This window comes from Pristis pectinata, chromosome 12, assembly GCF_009764475.1.
Source record: "Pristis pectinata isolate sPriPec2 chromosome 12, sPriPec2.1.pri, whole genome shotgun sequence".
NCBI classification, from domain to species: Eukaryota; Metazoa; Chordata; class Chondrichthyes; order Rhinopristiformes; family Pristidae; genus Pristis; species Pristis pectinata.
Window position 1 is genome coordinate 14,124,339 of NC_067416.1, and position 26,253 is coordinate 14,150,591.

The window sequence follows — 26,253 nt, forward strand, 5'->3', positions numbered from 1 at the left end:
TGATCATCACCAGAGGAAACGTGGTAAAGCTAAAATCTTTCTGACCTGGGTAGATTGATGAGCTGGGCCAGAATACAACAGCCTAATGCAAACTAACCTCAAAAACTTCATCAGAATGTATCACTGATCGTTCCATAATTTGATACATATTGTGGGTCCCGTCAGGCTCTGGTTGAGACCTGGCACATAATCAGGGAAAATGTTTCTCTTCTGTTTAATGTGGTGCTTTTTTCACCCCAAAATCTATTCCTCAAATTCCCTCATGCACTTTGACCTTTCCTAAATTTTGGACACTTTGCACCATGTGATATTATTTAAATAAATCATAAAGTCACTTTGAGTCCCTGATACACGAGAAATAGAAAAAAAGTAATCCTGTACAGGCCGGTACAGTGCCCCAGTAAAAAAATTTCCAACACAATCCCTACAAATGGGTTAAAGTGGTAATATTAGTAATATGATTGTAAAGGTGCAAAATATAAACTGATTTCACCTGGGTGGATGTGACCAGTTTTTAGGTCAGATGTGTGTGGAAAGTTTTGATAGCCATAGTTGTAGCTGTAAATTATAATGTTACCTTATCTGTTATTTTGCCTACACTCACCTGATTTTGCTTCTGATTTTGAAGTGTACAATTACTTGCAAGTTTTCATAATTTCCCCCAATCCATGAGGGCTTCTCATGAGCAGATACTTTATACCCCTAAGTCACAGGCTTGTCTACCATTATTATGAAGGAAGAGTGAGGCAGCAGTCACTCTATAGGAAATGAAGTTACACATCATTACAAAGATCTATTACAGAAAACAGTGTGCTTTTGGCTAAAGTCTTCTATCTAACACAGTGTACCTTTGGAATCAGAGCCTTAACTCCTCTTCCATTGCCCCCTCGCCCTTAAAAGGGCAGAGTCTATTTATAACAAAAAACTCCAATCTATTAACTGAGTAATTTAATATTCTAATATTTCACCAATCTATTATCACTATAAACAAAAGATAAAGTGAAGTTTCTGACTCTTAGCAGCTATGCATGCCTTTCTTCCACCCATTCCAGTACTTTTCCTGAGGCCAGTACCCTGAGAAGTGATAGACTGCACGATTGCTACAGAAGCTTAAATCCCTGGCAAGGATGAACTTCTGACTGCAACTCTGGACTTGTTCTTCTAAAGCCTGGTGTTGCCTCTACTACCAGTGTGGTCTGTGGAGAATGCCAGATGCTGAGTGATGGTGCAGCTATTCATTTGCTACTTGGTGCTGGAAATATTCTTTCATTCTTGTCATCTCACCTGGAAAGAGCTGGGTACATGAAGTCCATGGTCTTTGCATCAATGAGTAGGAGGTGTTTAAGACTGAGGATGGCCTCCATTGGCTTGCCTCTGAAAACCACCAATCTTCCAAGAAGATTGAGTCAAGCGTAAAGTATAATTTCACCAAGTATCCTGAAACAGTAAAAAATCCATTACCTGAACCATCTCAGTGAGCAAGGTGTATTCTAACCAGTATCAACAGTGATGTAACTCAGGCCTATATCACAGCCTGAAAAGGTTAGAACCCATGTTTACAAATAGGAGAAATGAGATAAAAATTTTGATTTCTGCTGTTTTGAACAGATTTTTAACCAAATTTTTGATCTACCCTCATTGCATGTTTAAACTTCTTAGGAGACCACTCCTGTGTATACTGTAATAGATAATAAAAAAATAAAAATCTGCCACTGCTGGAAGGAGAAAACTGATGTGTCTGATGAAAGTTTATTGACTTGAAACATTAGCTCTGCTTCACACTCTACAGACGCTGCCCACCCTGCTGAATATTTCAGCATTACTGTTTATATTTTGTGAAAGATCTCATGCACATACCTAATGAAGTCTGGTTTTTAGAATAATCATTATATATAATCCATGCATTAAAGAAAAAATCTATGATGTTTAAGGTGAAAAACCTAAAAATAGCTCAGGTCAACAATCCGAAGCCCCATGCAAAGACACTGAACCTTTATGGTGATTATTCTGTATACACCATGAAATATCCACTGAACTATATCAAAAGATTCTGTGGACTTTGAACTGCACTAACTGGACTAATGTACTAAAATCTTCCTTTTTGGGGTATAGCAAAAGGTAGACAACAGCTCAGTTGTAGAAGACCTCAGCTCCTGAACTAGTTGCAGTTCCAATTAAGTTGTACCATTATGACACTGGCAACCACCTGACAATGTGGAAAATTGCCCCAGCATACCACAACAGGATTTTCTTCGGGGCAGTGTCTAAGGCCCAGCTATTTTCAGTTGTTTCATCAATGACTTTCCATCCATCATAAGGTCAGAAATAGCTTATGCAATTTTCAACTGCATTTCCAACTCCTCGGCAAATGAAGCAGCCCATGCCTGCATACAGCAAGATCTATACAGCATTCAACAATGAACTAATACAGAAAGTGCAAGTAACATTTGCACTACTTAAGCGTCAGACAATGACTAACTACAGTAAGAGACAGTCTAATCATCTACCCTTGACATTCAATGGAATTACTATTACTAACTCCTCCACCATGAATATCTGGGGGTTGGGGGGGAGGAAAGGTTACCACTGACCAGAAAATCAACTGCACCAACCACATGAGTACTGTAGCTTCAAGAACAAGTCAGAGGCTGTGCGGCCTGTGGAGAACAGCTCACCTTGTGGCCTTTCCACCACCTACAAGGTCAGGATGGAATATTCTCCACTTGCCTGGATGAGTGCAACTCCTACAATCCTCAAGGAGCTCAACACTATTTAGGACAATGCCTCCATAAACATTCACTCTCTCCACCACTGACATGCAACATAACATCTACAAAATGCACTGTAGTTACATACCCAGTCTATTCTGACCGCAACTCTCAAACTGACAACTTCTATCACCAAGATTGGGTGCATGGGAACACCACCACCAGCATGTTCCTCTCCAAGTTGCACACCATCCTGACTTGGAAATATATTGCCAGTCCTTCATTGTTACTGGGTCTAGATCCTAGAATTCCCTACCTTACAGCACAATGGGAGTACTTTCACCAGAAGAGCTGCAGATATCAAGAAGATGACTCTCCTCCACTTCTCAAGGGCAGTTAGGGATGGTCAATAAATGCCGGTCAACCCAGAACCAAAATAAAAAAGCCTCTCATAAACGTGAATGTTTTAGATTCAAAGTTAAAAATCAAGCACTTTGTAACTTACTTAGATTATTTTATATGAAAATTAAATCACATAAAAATGTAAATGCAATGAACAAAACCAAATAAATTAAAACAAGTATATCACCAAATAATTAACTTGGTTCTTTGCAATCATTCCTCTCAATTTCACTCTGTCAGGTCTAATCAGTTGGTGGTTCAGTGAGCAGATTCTACAGCGTTAATGTCGAGAGGTCCCATAATTTTGCATTCTGCCAATAGACTCCAAGAGGAGTCCAAGATCAGAATAGAGTAAAAAAAATTGGAAAACAGCAGCTGGCAAATTTGAGGCTTTTACATTTGCTTGAAAATCTTGAGCTTGGGAACACATATTCAACTCAACACCATTAAGATTTGCTTCATTCTGTTATTTTTAATGTTATTATTCTGGAGCCACAGGATGGCACTATCATATTACATTTCTAATAACCTTCTCACCATTGCCTTCATCAAAACATTTCGGTGATATCATTTACTGCATTGGCAAAACTTGAATGAATACTTCACGTAAGGTAAGAGACAAACCATACATCATCTGTTGACTGTGATGCATAGAAATCATGCTGATCGTGTGGAGCAGTGTTTATGATAAGCTTACAAGAAAATGTATTCAATATGCAACATTAATGTATTCTCATAATGACTATCATATCATAATGACTAGGATCAGGTTTATTATCACTGACATATGTTGCGAAATTTGTTGTTTTGCAGCAGCAGAACAGTGCAAGACGTAGAACATCACAAGATCACAAGATCACAAGACAAGGGAGCAGAAGCAGGCCACTTGGCCCATCGAGTCTGCTCCAACGAAAAGGGAAAAAGAAATGGGGTGGGAAAAAAAAACTATTCTAATCCCATTTTCCAGCCTTATCCCCATATCCCTTGATACCCTGACTATTTAGATATCTGTCTATCTCCTCCTTGAACACCCCCACTGATCTGGCCTCCACTGCTGTGCGTGGCAAGGAGTTCCACAATTTCACCACCCTCTGGGTAAAGAAATTTCTCCTCATCTCTGTCTTGAAACTGTACCCTCTAATTCTAAGATTGTGCCCTCTGGTCCTGGATTCGCCCACCAAGGGAAACAGCCTAGCCACATCTACTCTATCCTTTCCTGTCAACATTTTAAATGTCGCTACGAGGTCCCCTCTCATCCTTCTGTACTCCAGTGAGTACAGTCCAAGAGCCGACAAACGCTCATCATACGTAAGCCCTTTCATTCCCGGAATCATTCTCGTAAATCTCCTCTGAACCCTCTCCAACGTCAGCACATCCTTCCTAAGATGTGGGGCCCAAAACTGCGCACAGTATTCCAAATGAGGCCTCACTAGTGCCCCGTAGAGCCTCATAAACACTTCCTTACTTTTATACACTATACTTCTCGAGATGAATGCCAACATAGCATTCGCTTTCTTAACCACCGATCCAACCTGGTGGTTAACTTTTAAGGTATCTTGTACGAGTACCCCCAAGTCCCTTTGTACTACCGTACTTTCAATCTTCTCTCCTTCTAGATAATAATCTACCCGCTTATTTCTGCTTCCAAAGTGTACAACTGCACATTTCTCAACATTGAATCTCATCTGCCATTTCCTTGCCCATTCTATTTCCTCTATGCTCCCTACTCCTCCACTTATCTTGGTGTCATCCGCAAACTTAGCCACACAACCATTTATTCCATCATCCAAATCATTGATGTACAAGGTAAAAAGGAGCGGCCCCAACACCGACCCCTGCGGCACACCACTAGTAACCGGTAACCAACCAGAACGAGATCCTTTTATTTCCACCCTTTGCTTCCTGCCAACCAGCCACTGCTCCACCCATTCTGCTATCCTACCCATAATTCCATGACCTCTCATCTTATTAATCAGTCTCTTGTGAGGCACCTTATCGAAGGCCTTTTGAAAGTCTAAATACACAACGTCTACCGCCTCTCCCTTATCCACCCTACCTGTGATTTCTTCAAAAAACTCCAATAGGTTGGTGAGACAGGACCTCCCCTTCACAAAACCATGTTGACTAGGTCCAATCTTGCCTTGCGCCTCTAGGTATTCAGTAACCTCCTCCTTGAGGATAGATTCCAATCATTTTCCCAGCACTGACGTCAGACTAATAGGTCTGTAATTTCCTTTGTGCTGCCTCCCACCTTTCTTATACAACGGAACTACATTCGCTACCCTCCAGTCCTCCAGAACCATGCCAGAATCTATCGATTCCTGGAAAATAATCGCCAATGCCTCCGCTATCTCTACAGCCACCTCCTTCAGAACCCGGGGATGCACCTCATCCGGTCCGGGAGACTTATCAGTCTTAAGCCCCTTTAGTTTTCCTAGCACCTTCTCCCTAGTAATCTCAACTGAACTCAGTTCCAATTCGTGAGACTCCTGACTAACTGGCACATTGCTTATGTCCTCCACGGTGAAGACCGATGCAAAATATTCATTCAATTCCCTTGCCATCTCACTATCGTCCATTAAAATACCTCCTGCACCGTTATCAATTGGTCCTATGTCAACCCGTGTCTCTCTTTTATTCCTTATGTATTTAAAAAAGCTCTTAGAATCCTTCCGAATGTTGTCCGCCAGCTTCCTTTCATAACTCATCTTTGCTTTCCTAATGACCTTCTTAGTTTCTCTCTGCAGATTTTTAAAAACTTTCCAATCTTCTGCTTTCCCACTAATTTTTGCTACTTTGTACGCCACCCCTTTTGCTTTTATTTTATCCTTCACCTCCCTCGTTATCCACATCTGTGCCTTTTTTCCATTCAAAACCCTCTTTTTTCTTGGAATATATCTATCCTGCATTTTCCTTATTTCCTGTAGAAATTTCTTCCATTTCTCCTCCGCCGTCCCTCCAGCTAACTTACTCCTCCAATCAATTTGGGCCAACTCTTCTCTCATACCTTTGTAATTTCCCTTATTCCACTGAAATATCAATACATCAGTTATCAGCTTCTCCTTCTCGAACTTGAAACTAAACTCAATCATATTGTGATCACTTGTTCCCAGTGGTTCCTTTACCTTTAGTTCCCTAATCACCTCGGGTTCACTACACAGCACCCAATCCAAAACAGCCGATCCCCTGGTGGGCTCCTCAATAAGTTGCTCCAGAAAAACATCCCTTAGACATTCCACAAACTCACTCTCCTGAGTTCTACCGCCATTCTGGATTTCCCAGTCCACCTTCATGTTAAAATCCCCCATAATTATCTTCACATTGTCACTCTGGCACGCTTTTTCTATCTCAATCTGCAACTTATGGTCCACTTCCTGACTGCTGTTAGGGGGCCTATATATGACTGCTACTATTGTCCTTTTACCCTTGCTATTTCTTAGCTCCACCCATAAGGATTCCACTTCCTCTGACCCAACGTCCTTCCTTTCTATTGATTTTATATCACTACTAACCATCATGGCCACACCTCCCCCTCTGCCTACCCGCCTGTCCTTCCTATACACTGTGTACCCCTTGACATTCAGTTCCCAATCACATCCATCATGAAGCCACGACTCAGTGATTGCAACGATGTCATATTTATTAACCTGTAGTTGTGCCACTAGGTCATCTACTTTATTCCTGATGCTACGTGCATTTAAATATAGTACATTTAGACTGGTATCTGCTATTGATTTTATTGTACTTCTATTGTTCAGCAGATTATCCTGACTTTCTACCTGTCCATCCTTCTTACTATCTTCGCTACCTACTATCTTAAACATGTTCCTGTAGACCTCATCCCCTATCCTAACATTCGGTATCCTAACATCCTCATCCCCGATCCTAACATTCTGTATCCTAACATCCTGATTTGTTGTACTTCTATTATTCAGTAAATTATCCTGACTTATCACCTGCCTGTCCTTCTTGCCATCCTCAATGGATTCGTTTCTATACACTTCCTCCCTTACCTTAGCATCTTGTAACCTAGCATCCTGGTTACCATCCCCCTGCCAGATCAGTTTAAACCCTCCCCTACAACTAAATTAAACATTCCCGCCAGGATATTGGACCCTTTGGAGTTTAGGTGCAACCCATCCTTAGCAAATAGGTCTTGCCTCCCCCAAAAAAGGTCCCAGGTATCCAAGAATCTGAAGCCCTGCCCCTTGCACCAGTCACTCAGCCACACATTCAACTGCCAGAGCTTTCTATTCTTCCTGTCATTGACATATGGCATGGGTAGTAGTCCTGAGATTACTACCTTTGAGGTCCTACTTCTCAACCTTCTCCCTAATGCCTTGTATTCCTCCTTCAGGACCTCTTCTCTTTTTCTACCTACATCATTGGTACCTACATGTACCAAGACTTCTGGCTGCTCACCCTCCCCTCTCAGAATATTCTCGACACGGTCCGTGATATCCCGTACCCTGGCACCAGGGAGGCAACACACCATCCGAGACTCATTGTCGGTATCGCAGAATCTGCTATCCGTACCCCTTACTATCGAATCCCCAATAACCACTGCATTTCGCTTCCTCTGCTGGACCACAGTACCAGACATGGTGCCAAGGTCCTGGCTGCTGAGGTCTTCCTCTATGAAGTCATCCTCTCCAACCGAATCTAAAATGAGATATCGGTTTTTGAGGGGGACCGCCACTGAGGTGCTGTCTACATATTCTTTATAACTCCTGTCTATCTCCTGCTCGCTCTCCCTAACCAACCGAAGGTCATTCAGCTGCTGCTCCAGACTCTCAATCCGTTCCTTGAGGAGCCGCATCTCGGTGCACTTTGCGCAGATGTAGTTATCAGGGAGTCTGGTCGTCTCCCAGGTGCCCCACATCTGACACTCCAAACACAACACTAATCCCAGATGCATACTGCTGAATATCACTGAGCTCAACAACTAAACTAAACTAATAACTTACCCCCTCTCTATAATCTCGCCTCTTTCTCGCTCTCGCCGAAGCCCGTTGAGCCAAAGCCTAACCCACTCTGCTCCCTCACACTCCGCTGCCCGCTCCGACGCTGCCCGCTGGATATGCTCGTCTGCTTTTTAAATTGCCCGCGCGCTTCCGAGTGACGTCACGCGCCTGTGCAGTCACTCGCCGCTGTCCCAAACGCTAGAAAGAGAAAAAAAAACTCGCTCGTTATTTTCCGGCACTCTCCGCTCTCTCGTCGCTGGAAAGAAAACTGAAGGCGAACCTCCGACTTTTAAATCGCCCGCGCGCTTCCGAGTGACGTCACGCGCCTGCGCAGTCACTCGCCGCTGTCCCGAACGCTAGAAAGAGAAAAAAAAACTCTATCGTTATTTTCCGGCACTCCCCGCTCTCTCATCGCATAGAACACTACAGCACAGTACAGGCTCTTTGGCCCACAATGTTGTGCTGACATTTTATCCTGCTCTAAGATCTATCTAACCCTTCCCTCCCACATAGCCCCCTATTTTTCTATCATTCATGTGTCTATCTAAGAGTCTCTTAAATGTCCCTAATGTATCTGCCCCCACAACCTCTGCTGGCAGTGTGTTCCATGCACCCACCACTCTCTGTGTAAAAAACTTACCCTTGGCATCCCCCTATACCTTCCTCCAATCACCTTAAAATTATGTCCCCTTGTGTTAGCCATTGTCGCACTGGGAAAAAGTCTCTGACTGTCCACTCGATCTATGCCGCTTATCATCTTGTACACCTCTGTTAAGTCACCTCTCATCCTCCTTCTCTCCAAAGAGAAAAGCCCTAGCTAGCTCAACCTATCCTCATAAGACATGATGTCCAATCCAGGCAACATCCTGGTAAATCTCCTCTGCACCCTCTCTAAAGCTTCCATGTTCTTTCTATAATGAGGCGACCAGAACTGAACACAATACTCCAAGTGTGGTCTGACCGGAGTTCTATTGAGCTGCAACATCACCTCATGGCTCTTGAACTCAATACCTCGACTAATGAAGGCCAACACTCCATACACCTTCTTAACAACCCTATTGACCTGCGTGACAACCTTGAGGGATCTATGGATGTGGACCCCAAGATCCCTCCACACTGCTAAGAGTCCTGCCATCAACCTTGTACTCTGCCTTCGAATTCGATCTCCTGAAGTGTATCACTTCACACTTACCTGGGTTGAACTCCATCTGCCACTTCTCAGCCCAGCTCTGCATTCTATCAATATCCTGTTGTAATCTACAGCAACATTCTACACTATCCACAACACTTCCAACCTTTGTATCATCAACAAACTTACTAACCCACCTTTCCACATCCTCATCCAAGTCATTTATAAAAATCACAAAGAGCAGGGGTCCCAGAACAGATCTCCTGTGGAACACCACTGGTCACCGACCTCCAGGCAGAATACGCTCCATCTACCACCACCCTCTGTCTTCTCTGGGCAAGCCAATTCTGAATCCACACAGCCAAGTTTCCCTGGAACCCATGCCTCCTGACTTTCTGAATAAGCCTTCCATGAGGAACCTGATCAAAAGCCTTACTAAAATCCAAGTACACCACATCCACTGCTCTACCTTCATTGATGTGCTTCATCACATCGTCAAAGAATTCAATCAGGCTCGTGAGGCATGACCTGCCCCTCACAAAGCCATGCTGACTGTCCCTAATCAGCCTATGCTTCGCTAAGTGCCCATAAATCCTGTCTCTAAGAATCTTCTCCAGTAATTTGCCCACCACTCATGTAAGACTCACTAGTCTGTAATTCCCAGGGTTATCCTTACTTCCTTTCTTAAACAAAGGAACAACATTTGCCACACTCCAATCATCTGGCACCACTCCTGTGGCCAGTGAGGACGCAAAGATCGTCACCAAAGGCGCAGCAATCTCTTCCCTCACTTCCCGTAATAACTTTGGATATATCCTGTCCAGCCCCGGTGACTTACCTATCCTAATGTTTTTCAATAGTTCCAGCACATCCTCCTTCCTTACATCAACATGCCCTAGCATCTCAGTCTGTTGTACGCCATCCTCACAAATGTCAAAGTCTCTTTCTCTGGTGAATACCAGAGCAAAGTATTCATTAAGGACTTCCCCTACCTCTTCTGACTCCAGGCACATGGTTCCTCTTTTATCCCTGATCAGTCCTACCCTCAGTCTAGTCATCCTCTTATTCTTCACATACGTGTAGAATGCCTTGGGGTTTTCCTTGCTCCTACTAGATCAAGGACTTCTCATGCCCCCTTCTAGCTCTCCTAAGTCCATTCTTAAGCTCCCTCCTGGCTACCGTGTAACTCTCCAGAGTCCTGTCTGATCCATGCTTTCTAAACCTTAGGTAAGCTTCTTTCTTCCTCTTGACAAGATATTCTACATCTCATGTCAACCACGGTTCCTTCACACTACCATCCTTACCCTGCCTCAAGGGGACTAACTTTTCCAGAGCCCCATGCAAGTATTCCTTAAACCTCCACATTTCTGCTGTGCACTTCCCCAAGAACATCTGTTCCCAATTTACGCTCCCAAGTTCCTGCCTAATAGCATCATAATTTCCCCTCCCTCAGTTAAAGACTTTCCCATATCATCTGCTCCTATCCCTCTCCAAGGCTATGGAAAAGGTCAAGGAGTTATGGTCACTATCTCCAAAATGGTCTCCCACCAAGAGATCTGAAACCTGATCAGGCTCATTGCCTAATACCAGGTCCAGTATGGCCTTTCCTCTAGTCGACCTGTCCACATACTGTGTCAGGAATCCTTCCTGTACACACCGAACAAACTCTATCCCATCTATCCCCTTTACACTAAAGGGGTGCCAATCAATATTAGGGAGGTTGAAATCACCCATGACAACAACCCCGTTATTTTTGCACCTCTCCAAAATCTGTTTCCTGATCTGCTCCTCAGCACCTCTGCTGCTATTGGGGGGGGGGGGGGGGGTCGTCGGTATAATACTCCCAATAAAGTGATCTCTCCCTTTCTGTTTCTGACTTCCACCCACACTGACTCAGTGGACGATTCCTCCAGGACATCATACCTTTCTACAGCTGTGACACTGTCCCTGGTCAGTAAAGCCACTCCCCACCTCACCTCCGTCCCTGTCCCTTTTGAAACATCTAAATCCTGGAATATCCAGCAGCCCTTGAAATAGCCAAGTCTCTGCAATGGCCACCACGTCATAGTTCCACATACTTATGCACACTCTAAGTTCATCAGCCTTGTTCCTGATACTTCTCGCATTAAAGTAGACACACTTCAGCCCATCCAACTGACTGCAATTTTGCCTTTTCAACTATGTATCCTTCCTCACATTCTTTCTACACTCTGCACCTACTTGTACAGTAAATGAACCAAGCTCTGACCTATCACTCTGGTTCCCATCCCCCTGCCAAACTAGTTTAAACCCTCCCCAACAGTTCTAGAAAACCTGCCCACAAGAATATTGGTCCCCCTCCAGTTGAGGAGTAACCCGTCCCTTTTGTACAGGTCATGCCTTCCCCAGAAGAGATCCCAATGATTAATAAATCTGAAACCCTGCCCCCTGCACCAATTTCTCAGCCACACATTCATCTGCCAAATCATCCTGTTTTTACCCTCACTGGCACATGGCACAGGCAGCAATCCAGAGATTCCTACCCTTGAGGTCCTGCTTTTCAGCTTCCTACCTAGCTCCCTATATTCCCTCTTCAGGATCTCATCTCTTTTCCTTCCTATGTCATTGGTACCAATATGTACTACGACCTCTGGCTGTTCACTCTTCCCCTTCAGAATGTTGTGGACCCGATCCGAGACGTCCCTGACACTGGCACCAGGGAGGCAACATACCATCCGGGAGTCTCCTTCATGTCCACAGAATCCCCTGTCTGCCCCCCTAACTATGGAATCCCTATCACTACCACTCTCCTTTTCTCCCCCCTTCCCTTCTGCACTACACGACATAAAGAAATAAAAATTACTATGTTACAAAAATAAATAAATAGTGCAAAAGGGGAATAATGAGGTTGTGTTCATGGGATCATGGACCATTTAGAAATCTGATGGCGGAGGGGAAGAAGCTGCCCCTGAAACAATGAGTGAGGGTCTTCAGGCTCCTGTACCTCCTCCCTGATGGAGGTAAAATGAAGAGGGCATGTCCCGGGTGGTGAGGGTCCTTAATGATGGAAACTGCCTTCTTGAAGCACCGCATCTTGAAGATGTCCTCAGTGGCAAGGAGGGCTGTGCCCGTGATGGAGCTGGCTGAGTCTACAGACCTCTGCAGCCTCTTTCAATCCTGCACATTGGAGCCACCATACCAGACAATGATGCAACTAGTCAGAATGCTCTCCACCATACATCTGTAGAATTTTGCGAGAATCTTTGGTTACATACCAAATCTCCTCAAACTCCTAATGAGGTAAAGCCACTCGTGTGCTTTTTTTCGTGATTGCATCAATATGTTTGGCCCAAAATAGATCCTCTGAGATGTTGATGCCCAGGAACTTGAAGCTGCTCACCCTCTCCACCGCTGATCCCTCAGTGAAAACTGATTCAATTATTATACCAAACACTGCACATTCGCACAAACTAGAGGAGTATAGATTCAATTTCATCTTAGTTTGTTAAACTCTCTATTTTAGTCAGGTGGTTTTTGGAAGTCTTATTTGGTGTTTTCATGTAAGGGGGCAAAAGAAGACCTTATCTTGCCACTGTCACATAACAAGGAGCAGAAGAAAGTGAAGGAGTGGGCTATTTGACTCCTCCTGCCTGTTGTACCATTTAACAAGATTGTTGCCGACCTTTTAGCTCTAAGCCACTTTCCTGGACTAACTCCATTTCCCTTGATTCCCCCAATACCACAAAATCTATTAATCTCAGTCTTGAATGTAATTAACAATTGAGCCTCCCCTTGGGTGGAGACTTCTAAAGATTCACCACATGCTAATGAAGAAATGTCTTCTTATTTCAGTCCTGAATGGCTGACCCCTTATTTTGAGACTAGACACCCTAGCCAAGGGGAATATCAGCATTGTGTCTACTCTGTCAAGCCCAGTAATGTTTCTGTCTATTTGTCAATATTACTTGCAGACATGTCAGATTAAATTATTAGGTCATCTTTGCAACACCTGGATATGTATAGCCTGGGGTGTCTAGCGAGCTAGAGAAGAAAAAATGAAGAGAAATAGAAAAAAAATTACATAAAAATTATACGGTCAAAATAACAATGACATTGCCATCTGCATACTATAAGGCATAATGGACTTTATCATATTTTTCATTTATAAATAAAACACAAAGGGAAAATTGTACTAAAGCCAAAGAACCTCAAACTTATACTAGCAGTCATTTACATTAATGAGTAGCCAAAAATTTTATTCCAATTTTGCAGCATAAAGGATAACCATATCTGCAGAATATTCTCTGAGCTTCTCCTACTCTGCAGGCATATGCCTATCAGCACAGTAGGGATCCTATTTGCCTGCAAACAAGGTAGAGCTGCTCTTCCAGAGATGTTACTTACGTACAAGGGAAAAGCGTGCTTTACAGTCAACTTCCTGTAAGCATAATGCCTATTTCACATGTACAATTTGATAATTTCAAAGGAAAATGCAGGAAGTGCCCAACTAAGGTATGTTTGATGTGATGTTTGTGGAGGGGAGCAGAGGCAAGATTACAAAAATAATCTGAGGGGAATATTGCCCCCAGATGCTACCTCAAATATCCAAACTTCTCCATTTTTTTCAATTTATTATGATTCCATTTTTAGTCATTTAGTCTTTGTGGAGTTTTCCACGATCATGAGTATCTTCTAAAAAGATGAAAAACAGCAAGGCCCCAACTGACCACACACACGTAACCAGGAGCAATGCTAGTAGCATGAGAACATACGCAATGCGGGGATATCTGCAGGATTCAAGAACCATTACAAAATAGCATACCAATTTTGATAGTCCTATATTGTTAGGCCTTCATCAACAAAATTATATCAGAATGTTAATTTAGTACATTGTACCTTACCTACCTAATAAATCCCTGCTACTTTTTGAATCATACTGTCAATCAGCAGGCATTAGTCAGTCTCCTAAACTCTAAGTAGGCATTATATTGATCTGCATCTTCTTCTTTCCCTGATTGCCTCATTTTCCTATCATACTATTGAATTAATTAACTTACATGGAACAATTTACAAATTTATTCTGATTTCTTGAAAATATTCCAGTTAGGAAACTTTTGGCATTGATGAAACTAATGTTCCATTTGGTAAAATGACAAGAGAAAAAAATTGCCTTGCCATGGATTTCAGTGAATTAGAACTATGCATTAATATCAACAAACAGATCATATTCTATCTCTTTTTTTATAGAATAGCCATAAGCTAAGAGGAAGGACTGCAGTTATTCTTGATCGTAATGATTGCAACTGCATTCAGCACTCACACTACTATTTATGCAAGGTTAAGGTAATTACCATGCTTGAGAAGACACAGTATAGTTATTGATTACAAGTGGTGAAGGTACAGGAGACTCTAGAGGGCAGAAACATACTCTCTGGGCTCCATTGTTATTGTCACCCCACAAGATCAGCTATGAAACAGACTATACTGCATAGGCAGAAACAAACAGTCAGACATGAATCAATTGCTAAATTCATCATTCACCAGTGTTGTATACATAGGTATAGGAACAAGTAAATAACTCTGAAGTTAAATGAAGTGCCTTGCAGACTTTTTTCTCTAATAATAATCAGAAAGGCCCCAAAACTTGCTGCACATATAAACAGAAGAGTGTAAGCTATTGTAAGAACCATTTCAGGTCTGTTTAAATCTCTAGCCTGCAGACAAAAAAGACCTTTCAGCAAGCATCCTTACCTATTCCTTCTGTGAACCACATCTGAGAATAATGTATGAGACAAACATCAGTATTAATGAAGCAACTGAAGAAGGTCAGGGTCAGGATTCTAACCTGAGAAATTCATGCAGCAATGCTCTGGGGCTGAGATGATTAACTGATGATTGCCAACAGTCCCACATTGGACAGGGTGCCTTTTTTTAAAAATGGAAAATATCTTACCTTCAATTATATCCGATGATCAGACTGGTTTTATTAAAAATTGATGTTCTCATTTTAATATTCGTCATTTATTGAATATTATTTATTCTCCCTCTAAGGAAATATCGGAATGTGTGATATCTTTAGATGCTGAGAAGGCCTTTGATCGGATTGAATGGAATTACTTATTTAAAACCCTAGAGAAATTTAACTTTGGGTCTGATTTTATCCAATGGATTAAATTACTTTATTTATCCCATTCTACTCGAGTTCTTACTAATTTTCAAAATTCTAAAATCTAGAGAAGATTTGCTGTTCAGTTTTTGAATCTAACTTAGACTTTCAAACCCTGTGGGGACCCTTTTTGAATTATTTTCAAATCTGTGATTTGGGGACTAAAACGCAGATATTGGCTGACACTGTTATGTTTTTTTAAGGTTTTTCCTTGCTGTTTCTTATATCTAACAGCTTTGGGTTTTGGTAGTGGGGGTAGATTTTTTTTGTAATAAAATATCTCAATTTTTTCTTCCTTTATTAATTAACTACTATATGTGATTATTGATTTAGAGTATTGTAATCCTAAGTACGATTTAACACAATGTATTCAGTAATATTTTTACTCTCTTTCTTGATGCATGTACTCTGTATTTTTTTTCATGGATTTAATAAAGATATTGTAAAAATGGAAAATCAGTGATCTTAGAAGTGATCATATGGGTATCCTATTTTACTTACGATTTTCCAAACCCAGGTACCCAATAGGCCTGGAAAGATGCAATGGTCAGGACCCTGCATTCACTGGTAAGCATTACTAACACAGTGCTTGCTGATGACATCGAATAGAAATTTAAACTTAGCTTGCCACTGATGGATTTCCAGGAACAGCTGAGAGGAGTCCTTCATGGCATGACAGAAATCATGCCCACAATTCTGACAACTAGTCAAGCTGTAACTTTGAACTAGCTAGCCGTAGAAGACTAACATTTAACACATTCTGGAGTGTTGGAGAAAGGAGGAGAAGAAGGAGCATGTAGAGAGGTAGGGAAGGGAATCAGAAGAGACAGTAGGGAAGAGAGAACAGAGTGAGAAAGAAAGGAAGGAATAATGAGTGGTAAATGAGGATGAAGGTGGCAGAGGTAGAAGTGAAGGAGATGAGGAAGATGTAGTGAGGACAGGTAGGGAGGAAAGGGAGGGAAAGTGAGAAGTGATGTTAAGGGAGCAATAAAAAGTAGGTTTATCAACAGACCCATGTTGACCAGGAAGACTTGCAGAGTACAGGAGTAACACATATTTAATAGGGATAGACTATACTGCACAAATGTCAAAAAGGCATTCCCTTCCTCTTGCCTAATTTTTCTGACCAAGATGGAGTCCCAGTACAGTCCTGAGGCAATTGATATCGTTGGCTTGCTACTGGTCTCTGAAATGAATTTAAACTTACTTTGAAGTTACCCTTCCAGTGGGAATTACTCCAGGGAAATCCTTCTCAGAAAAAGCATAATTAACCCTTCTCACAAAAAGCCAAGCTACAACTTGTATTAAGCTCCTCTATTTCTGAAATCCATGGTTACCAACCCTACCAGCTTCCTTCTGTGCCAAATATGATTCCAGCCAGAGAAGACTTTTCCCTTTGATTCATTTTGAATTTTACTCTAGAACCTTGATGCCACATTCAGTCAAATGCTAATATGATGTCAGGAGCATCCACTCTCTCCTCACCTCTGGAATTCAACTGTTTTGATCAAGTTTGAACCAAAGGTTGAGATATAGAGCTGAGTTGACCTGTTAAAATCCAAATTGAGCATCAATGAGCAGGATTATCAAGTTTGACTTGATGACACTCTCTCTTACATCTTTAATAATTTTACTAAGGATTGAGAGTAGACTGATGTTGTAATTAATCAGATTGGACTTGTGTTTTTGTGAACAGGATTTCTCTGGGCAATTTCTCACATCGTTGTCTCAGGCAAGTGTAGTGGCTGTACTAGAATATCTTGGTGAGAAGCATGATTATTTCTAGAGAGCAAATTTTCAACATTGTTACCAGGGCATTGTCAGGGTCCCTTATTTTCATTGTATTGAGGGCTCTCGTCTCATTCTTGGTATGTGGATCAAACTGAATTAAAGATTGGCTTCTGTGATGAGGTGGGGGGAGAGGGACTTTGGCAGTAACCAAGATGGATTATCCATTCAATTCATCAGACTGAAGACTATTGTGAACATGTTAACCTTTTGCAATCACAGACTGGTCTCTACCATAAGTGTGAATGATGATGTTAATTAAATAGCTATTGAGAGGAGCCTCCTCCATCCATTAGCTATTTAATTTTACATCATCATAGCAGGATTACAGAGGTTTAATCTGATTCATTGTGGAGGATCTCTTAGCTCTGTAAATTGCATGTTCCTTTCATTGTTTAGCGTGCATGTTGTCCTGTGTTGTAGCTTTACCAGGTTAGCATCTCAGTTTTTAGGTATGTCACGTGTTGCTCAGCATGCAGTTTTTGCGCTTTTTATTGAACCAGGCTTGGTCTTCTGGTTTGGTGATAACAGTAGATGGATATTCCAGGCTATGAGGTTACAGATTTTGGTGGAATACAGCTCTATAGATCTGAACAAATTGAAAATGACTTTGAAATGTGTGCACATGCAAACATTACCTGTATATAGTTCAATGTCTGAGCTGTAACCTTAGTTCTGGAATGCATGTGATATTGATTGAACAGTTCCCCATTCATCCTGTAGATTGACATAGCTCCAGATGGAGATGGCTGGAAATAGATTTCTGAAGCCAGGCAAGCTGAATGAGGATTCTCCACAGTCCCTCTTGATTGAGAGTCAAAGACATTTATAAGTTCAAAGAAGCTATCTATAGTGATTCACACTGTTCCCTGCATTTTTCTTGAGTAGTCAGAGTGAAAGTCACATAATTGTGCCTCTTGCTGTTATTTGGGACACAGCTCTTCTGAACTGCAAGAAAGACCTTTTTGATGACTTTAACTTGGCAGATAGCGGAGAGATCCCTCTGTAGTTACCGCAACGGGATTGATCTCATTCCTTGATGGTCATGATTATACATGAGTTCCTCTGGAATTTCCTCCTCTTCTCAGATGTGGGAGAGGAACCTGTGAATCGTGTCTGAAGTTCCTCTCTGGCAAGTCTTAGGACTTTGTTAGTAATAGCATCTGCTTCAGAGGCCTTGTTTTTCAGTCAACATATGGTGGAAAGAGCACAGGAGATCCAGCAAGTCATTGGCAATCACAACATGCATTGATCCATCACTGTCAAGACCATCAATGGATCAAAAATCCAAGGGTCCACTCTGCTGAAAGCCAAGAATAAATGAGAGAGCTTATCAAAAATAGAGAGGCAATCAGCACCCACCAAAACAGAAATTCAAAGAATTCTTCAATCAATCTCTATCCTTGCTGTGATTGTCCTTGACTCCATCCTATTGCACACTGTCCACTTTAGTCTCACCACCAACCCAGACATACAAGTAGTTGAAAAGAACCAGCATTACCTTCTGTAGGCATGTGTCCTTCTATACCTGAAATGTTAGAGTCATCTAAAAGGGAGACCATCAGATGGGAAATGAAGATTGCACTCATACGTAGAACATCTCATTTTCATTGCCAATATTTATCTAAAGATGTTTGCAAAATATACTGCTATGAAGTATTTCCAGTTTTTATTGGACATAACTCATTATGGTGTTTGGGGCCTAGCTGCCACATAAATTGGCAATCATGTTTTCTACAGCAGAATTTGGTTTGTCAAGTATTAGTTAATTTCAACACAAGCCAACATCAGATGAGAATGCGGCATTTTCAGATCTTAGTTGATAAATGCAGTAGCAGAAAACTGATGAGTATACCCACCAGTAATCATATGATACGTCTGAAATTATTGTGGACATCTATTGCAAGGTGATGGATCAGTCCAATAGTGAAAGCAACTTAGCCTTGAAGCCACATTACATGTTGGCTTGCAAGAGGCAATTGTGCAGCAGCCTGAATAATATTAGCATGGGTTAGCAAAGCCAGAGAAAGAGGCAACAAGATCCAACATGACAGCAGGATACAATGTCAGATAGGAAACAGTGGGTTAAAATGACTAGCCTTCAAACCATGAATTTAGCTCTTCTGTCACCGTCTGAATGTTTGGTTAGATGGAACCCCCTTAAGTATACATTTTGTGATCTGACTCACATCAAAAAGATAGCTCTTTAAGGATAAATGGAAAACCTTCATATATATGACAAATGGGAAAAGGGGGACTAAAAGAATGAATTATCCAACAGTCGAACTCTCAGAAGTGTAACACCTGCAGAGGCTAAAAATTAAAGAGCTGGAAGAACTAAGCAGGTCAAGCAGCATCTGTGGAGGTTGATGTCTCAGGATGAGTCCCTAAATCAGAATGGAAAGAGGAAACATAGCCAGAGTATAGAAGTGAGAGGAGGGGGTGAGACAGAGGCTGATGGATGATAGGTGGAAACAGATATGAAAAAAAAACAGGCAGATGGATCCAGATGGGGGATGGGAGAGCAGACGTGGGAAATGGAAGAAATACTAGTGACGTCTCCATTGACTATGACAGAGGGAAGCCACATTTCCTTAAGAAGGAAGACATTCAGCAGTCCTAGAGTGGAAAGCTTCATCTTGAGAACAGATGTGGCTGAGACGGAAAAAATGAGAGAAGGGTTTGATGTTCTTACAGGAGATAGGATGGGAGGAAGTGTAGTTGAGGAAGTTGTTGAAGTCCGTAGGTTTAAAGTAGATGTTGGTGGATAGTAGAGGCCAACCTTGACTGTCTTTGGTCTGTAAAAAACACAGTTGAATGAGTCTATTTTATAACCATAATGGTTATTATGCAAAAGCTGTCTGAGTGAAAAACTTGCTTTTAAAAAGCACATGTGAGTTGAAGCATGAGAAATTGTTAAATCTTCATTGGACTTTCGGGTATCCAGAGATGAAGATGAAGACACTTATGAAGATGCCTAATTGTTTGAGTAAGATGACTACTTGAGTGGGAGTTACATTAATGAAAACAAAAACAAATTAGCATGTTATCTAGTTGATAATGAACACCAGGTGCCTAATATGCAATATCTTAAAATTGTTTTGACATATTAGTGCGCATATTATAATGAGTTTCATTTTTAGAAACTCATTGCATAAATGTTACAAATAAATTTGCATTCGAAATCAATGGCTGTGACACTTGGGCACAAATAGAATCACACAGCATGGAACCAGGCCCTTTGGCCCAACTCAGCCATGTCGACTAAGATGTCTATCTCAGCTTGGCTCATTTGCCTGCTTTTGGCCCACATCCCTCTGCCTTTGCTATCCATGTACCTATCCAAACGTCTTTTAAACATTGTAATTGTACCCACCACTACAGCTTCCTCTGTCAGCTTGTACAATATACCAAGTGCCCTCTGTGTGAAAAAGTTGCCCCTCTGGTCCATTTAAAATTTTTCCCCTCTCACCTTAAATCTATGCCCTCTAGTTTTAGACTCCCCTGCCGAACTTGAATTTTGAGTTCCATTTTCCTTCTCTTGTCAGTTCAGTTCAAGCTACAAACTACACAGGAATGGAATAAGTGTCTAATCAAGTTGCTCCTCAGCAAAAAAAACATAAAGCTTGCTGTCCCCCTACAGAAGGCTTTCTACATTTAACTTGTCAAATGATTAAACTGTCAATTAAAATGGTAAACATTGAGTACTGCTCATATTGCCTTCAAACAATGCCATTTGACAATGGAATGTTTTTTTTGAGTTCTTTAAATGAGTAATCACAAGCCAGGATAGAGGATATTATGAATCAAGTTTAATTACATTTAATAATATGAATAGATTACAACCATAAACAGAGCCTTCTGTTAAGAGTTAACATTTGCTTGGAAGTATTCTCATCAACTAATGAACAATGATTTTTTTTAAATGAGCAATGACATTAAATTTATTAACTATCTGTAAGTATTGACTATTAGTCATTTGCCATCCTCAGCTTCATGATGTGCTGTTTTTTTTTAATCCTGTCTTCATCAAATTGTACCATTGTTTTCAGAAGGTTTAATGACAGTTAGTGAAGGAAGGTGGTGCTGCATGATAGGGAATGTGAAATTAGTTAGGGAGAAGAATAGTAAAACTGAGAGCACCAGTGCCATGCTGGTCATTCCCAATGAAAAATTTAAAGACAGTAAAGGGTAGAGGAAGGGTTTCAGAATTCTGAACTTGAAGATAAGTTCAGTTATCCTTAAGGGGAAAACACTGAGCCAAGAAATAGATGAAGCAAAAGTTATGGAACAACGCAGTTTGCTATGTGAGGAGATAAGAAAGATGTACAGCTGGACAGTTATTTTTCTAAGAAATGAGTTACATAGATTGAAGAATGATGCTTATGAATACTTCAGCAGAGAAAAAAAATTAAAACTTTCAAAGAGTAAATCTAGACACTTAGCATGAGCACAGAAATACAGTAACAGATTCAGATGGATTAATAAATAGATTAGGTGAGGTAAATAACAGCAACAACAAATTTTGCAGAGAAATATATTCACTGGAACTAATAAAGGATCATGAAAATCAAGTTGAAATGCTGTTAAGAAACGATAAGAGAGAGACAAAAATAATAAGTTGTAGAGGCAAAATATAAGTTAAAAAGTCAGTTTGATCACAGCAACAGAAATATGACAAAATAAGAGAAATATTAAAATGCGCATATATGCTTGAAATTCCTATCAAGCATGGCATAATTAATGTTGTGGATATGATTAAAACCCAAAAATACTCACAAAGGAAAAAACACATCAAGACTGCAAGACAGATGAAACAGAGGCCTTGTAAGTGCTGAAATGTGCAAAGTAGTTGCGCACCATAAGCAAAATATCCCCCAAAATATAATTCTGCAGGTACACCCCTGCTGTGGAACAGTCACAGCAAATGACTATATAGGAATAATCCTTCCTTCAATAGCAAAGCTGACATTGTCATTAAATCTACTGATAACATGGTGCAGTTTGATGAAGACAGGATTACTAAGAAGCCAACTATAATGATATTGAAAATTAAGACAATTATCAGCAAATGAATCATGCCCAGTCCCTAAACATAATTAACAAATCCAGCATCATTGTTCATTTTATCAATTTGCATTATGACTTATTAATGAAAATATAAATTATACATTAATGTTTATTTTGGCAATTATATCTTTATATTTCTTTTTCCTAGCAGAGACTTTTATCCCACTTCATACCTAACAGTAATCAGCTAGGGCAGTTGTTGTTTACCTGACAGAAGGTAACAGTATAATTTTGATACTAAAATTTGACATGTATGTACCCATGGCTGCTAATGTACATTATGTAGCTAATCTCTACAAATGTGCACATCTCCCTTATCTCTGCAGGCAATGTTTTCATCTACAGTAGCTGAAATTATCAGCACGGCCATGACCATCTCAGAAGACATGGATAAAGCAGAATTTGACAAGAGCAAATCTTCCACTACAAGGAAGTGAACACTATGTTATAAGAACTATCTCATTTCCTGTTACTTCACCTTCTATAATCTGAAGTGTTGAGTTGTATGAAATTATTAGGGCCCTAAATAGACCAAACATGAAAGATCTATTTCCCTTAGCAGAGGGACACAGATATAAAATCACTAATAGAGGAATTAGCAGATGGGGACAGAGGGCCTGTGTGGTGGTGGTAAAAGAGAAAATCATTCAGGGGATGACAGGGGTTTGAAACTCACTGCCTGAAAAGGAAATAGAAACAGAAACTTTTAAAAAAAATACTTGGATGTGTATTTGTAGAGCTGTGAACAGCAGGGCTCTGAAGCTAGAGCTGGAAGATGGGATTAGGCTGGGTAGCTTCATTTCCAGGCACAGGCTTGGAAAAGGACCTTTGTGTAACACAATTTCTCTGATTCAGTGTAGCATAGAGACTATCTCAGCACAGATAGCCTGCTTCATTCACAGAATTGTCTTGACTTTCAGTGAGGACCAGTCCCTGAAAGTCAAGACAAGTAGTCAAAGGTGCCAGCTGTACTATGTGTGAATGCCTCTGACATTCAGTTAGTAACACTCAAGACTTTAAAACATCAAAACCACTTTCACACACTAAGGATCAACTAAAAACACTGCAACTAACAAATAAAAGCCTACATGCTATACAATTTCCCACTCACTAATTTGTACCATTCATTTGAATGGGTACTGTTACACCCACGCCAGGTTTAACCTATTGCTAGGTCAGCAGGCAGGTTTCCCAATCTGAGAGCTAGGAAGCCTATGGAAGTTCATGCTGCAACACTGGATTCTACGTCGAGTAGGATTTGTCTTGACAAACAACTGGTGACACTAAACAGCATGGGGTTTTCATCAAAATGCATTGCTGAAGTGAATGGTGAACCCCTGCATATGGTATGAGGCCCCGCAAATGTAAACTCCCAAATTTTATTTGCCTGTGCTCGAACTGATTAGGTCATTGGAAATTGCATCTCCCTGTGGGCCACAATAAAAAACTGATGGTGAATTAGGATGGTGGTGGATCAAGTGACTGCTTGAAACACAAGGAACTTATCCGTGCTAAGGTAAGCATTTGGTGTGGTGGATACCTTGAGGAGACAGAGGATTTTTGCTCCTCTTACCCATAAAGAAACTTGAAAAATGTGAAAAACAATAATTTATCAGCTCCTCTGAAGGTCAGAATTCCAGCTGCTGCCAGCTATTGCTTAGTTTGGAAATTAGTCAGGCAATTGGTAGGCCCTTGGACAAAATTCCATGGAAATTCCAAGGAAAGAATATGGCTAGCAATAAAATATATCCTCCACTGCTGCTAAGAGACTTTCCCCTGCTCAGGCACGTCAAGATAGGATGTACAAGGAACATGGCACACATGTTCCAGGATACTTTTAGCCCTTCCTTGTCCATACACCCTTCACTGGGCAAGCATAAGGAGGTTAAAATCAGCCCTACAAACCAATTTATTTCTACATTTACACTCAAAGTTTCTGCACTTAAAACGTAATATTAGTATGAATTCATCCACAAAGGGGACCAAAATTAAAATCCTGGCTTATGTCCCTCAATGCTGCTATAATGTTCTGCCTGAGAAAACTGACCAGGGTACACTTTGAGATACTTAATTTCTCATAAGAGTGTCTTTAGTAATAGGCTAGGAGGCAAGGCAAACAAATTTAACAGCATTTCTCTGACTATAAGCTAAAGTATATTTTCTGATTGGCAAAGCCCATGCTTTGAAAAATAAACAAAAGAAGTCATTTTGTCTATTTTTTAAGTCATAATCACAATGTGACTGGGGAGAAAAAAAAACAACAGCATTTTAAATTCAGTTTTGCATACAGTATTCATATTTTATGTCTCAAATTATTGGTATTGTCTTTTCCCAATGTGTTATTGCTCATTTGACAATTCAGGTTCAGATGCAAACCATTATGATATTTGAAACTTGTTATTCTGTGGATGGTTGTTGTCCTGTGATAGTTTCTGAAAATACACAATGGAACATTATGAATTTTGCTGGTTTTGTGCCTGGTTTTCTCTTGTGTCCAGCAATATTGATCATTCCCATTAGTAGACCTCACATACCAAATGATCCAGAGCAGATTACTGTCTATTATCTTATTAAATGACAACTTGATCCACGGGTCATAACAAAGAATAAATAGCCACTGAAACACTGCATGTGCCACCACTTGCCTTCTTTTATGATTACAGAAAGCAGACTGAAAAACATTTTGGTGCTTCCAGACATGACCACAAACAACAAAGGCCTTATTTTATGTAAATACATGTTGAATAATGAACTAGAATTGAAAATTTGATCAGGATATGAAGAAAATGAGATCGTTTTTTTCTTATTACCGCTGCTTTGTTTTGTATGTAATAGTACTGAATTTATTATAGCTATATGGAAGTTTAACAAATTATTCATGAAACATAAGGTGGTAGAACTTGGGCTATGGTTTGATACAAGGATACCATTGCTTCCATGTAAATGTGATGGTCATGTGTCGGGCAATTAATCATCAGGGTACAGATATGGTGTGGTGGTAGTGTTGGGTACAGTGATAGCACAGCACTGTTTCTATTCATGTGACCATAATTCTTTTAGTTTCAGGATATTATGGAACAAGATCAGATTGGTCTTTAAGTTAAAGGCCTAGATTTGAGGGGGGGGGGGGCGGCACGGGGAGACCAACTTCAATGGCTACAATACGTGCTGTAGCTGCTATATATAATGCAAAGGAATTCTTCACTTTTTAAATTGTAAAACACAAAATAATAATATAAGATTTGGTTAAAGTGGAAACAATATTTTAAAATATTTTAAAAGCACTATTTACCAATTGCAAGAACTGTATCTCTGTCCGAAGGGTCTCATAAACACTCTCCAAATCATCAACTTTGTGTAATTCCAATTCTTTCTTTAACCTGAAACAGAAATATTCTTTATACATAACACACGTCTTTCGAAAATCAAAGATTTGTGTCCAACATCTGAAGAAAACTACATGTTTGTAGCAAGGTTCCAACATTTCTCAGCATGGCCTTCATGTTATGTTGCAGTTGTACAAGACATTGGTGAGGCTGCATTTAGAATATTATGTTTAATTTTGCTCACCCTGCTATAGGAAAGATGCCATTAATCAGGGAAGAGTGCAGAGGAGATTTATAAGGATGTTGCTGGGACTTGAGGGACTGAGTTATGGAGAGAGGTTGAGCAGGTTGGGACTTTTTGCATTGGAGCATAGGAAAGTAAGAGGTGATCTTACAGAGGTGTATAAAATTATGAGGGGCATAGATAGGGTGAATGTGCACAGTCTCTTACCCAGAGTTGGGGAATCAAGAACTAGAGGGCACAGGTTTAAGGTAAGGGGAGAGATTTAATAGGAACCTGAAGGGCAACTTTTTCAACCAGAGAGTGGTCAGTATATGGAATGAGCTGCCAGAGGAAGTGGTTGAGGCAGGTACTTTAGCAACATGTAATAGGTACTTGGACAGGTACATGGATAGGAAAGGTTCAGAGGGATATGGGCCAAAAGCAGGCAAATGGGACTAGCTTAGATGGGAATCTTGGTTGGCATGGACCGGTTGGGCC

At 40.7% G+C, this 26,253-nt stretch overlaps 1 protein-coding gene across 1 annotated transcript in view; it reads right to left on the bottom strand.

Moving 5' to 3' along the window:
* Positions 1-24,584: 24,584 nt before the first annotated feature.
* Positions 24,585-26,253, bottom strand: part of ccdc172 (coiled-coil domain containing 172) — a 51,545-nt gene continuing 49,876 nt past the window's right edge. Inside the window, exons 6-7 of the mRNA XM_052027726.1 lie at positions 25,499-25,586; positions 24,585-24,638 (exon numbers count right to left, since the gene is read on the bottom strand). Coding sequence (XP_051883686.1) covers positions 24,585-24,638; positions 25,499-25,586 — 142 coding nt within the window. The remainder of the gene's footprint in view (positions 24,639-25,498; positions 25,587-26,253) is intronic.